This window comes from Rhincodon typus, unplaced genomic scaffold (genome assembly GCF_021869965.1).
Source record: "Rhincodon typus isolate 14 unplaced genomic scaffold, sRhiTyp1.1 hic_rhity00007414, whole genome shotgun sequence".
Taxonomy (NCBI): Eukaryota; Metazoa; Chordata; class Chondrichthyes; order Orectolobiformes; family Rhincodontidae; genus Rhincodon; species Rhincodon typus.
In genome coordinates this window covers 1,687-2,403 of record NW_025973052.1, presented here as the reverse complement: position 1 = coordinate 2,403, position 717 = coordinate 1,687, and the positions used below count along the sequence as shown (strand labels likewise).

Sequence of the window (717 nt, the reverse complement as noted above, 5' to 3'; positions counted from 1 at the left end):
CCTAACTCCCCACCTACACTCACCTTTACTGGCCCCATCCCCGCCTCTTCGACCTGTTTGTTTCCTCTCCACCTATCCTCTCCTCTATCCATCTTCTATCCGCCTCCCACTCTCTCCCTATTTATTTCAGAACCCCCTGCCGCTCCCCCTTTTCTGATGAAGGGTCAGGCCTGAAACGTCAGCCTCTCTGCTCCTATGATGCTGCTTGGCCTGCTGTGTTCATCCAGCCCTGCACCTTGTTGTCTTAAATACTTGATATGTCTATTTCTGGTTCTGAATTTTTTTTTTTACCTCTGTATATTCCATTCCAGCCTCCGTCGTGCTCTCCATTCGATCCGACTGAGTCCAAGCTGCCTCCATGATCTGAGGTGAAATGTATCAAGGTTTTATTTGCTAGACCAGCCTTATCGATGGCATTTACAATCTGGCCTGGAAGTAGTACAAAAAGAGCATTAGGTTCAATCAGACCTCGAAACTTTAATTTATAGTTTGCATTTTATTTGTCAAGAAGGAGCAAGAGGTGGTGAGCTATTTTTGACTGCTGTTGTAGCTTGGTGCCAAAGAGTCCGTAAATATTGCATTTTAATGAGGTTTTACAACTTTGACTTGAAGAGCTGCAGGCTTAACAATGCAAAGTGTTAAAAAAAAACAGTTTGATCCCTTATTCTGAGATTATTCCACTCTGGCCCTGGACTCTCCCACAAGAGGAAACAACCT

General features: G+C 44.5%; 1 protein-coding gene across 1 annotated transcript in view; it reads right to left on the bottom strand.

The window, feature by feature from the left end:
* The window catches only part of LOC109920146 (arylsulfatase F-like), a gene marked incomplete at both ends in the record, with an annotated part of 7,142 nt that extends 6,713 nt beyond the window's left edge, over positions 1-429 (bottom strand). Inside the window, one exon of the mRNA XM_048594249.1 lies at positions 292-429. Coding sequence (XP_048450206.1) covers positions 292-429 — 138 coding nt within the window. The remainder of the gene's footprint in view (positions 1-291) is intronic.
* Between the last annotated feature and the right edge of the window lie 288 nt (positions 430-717).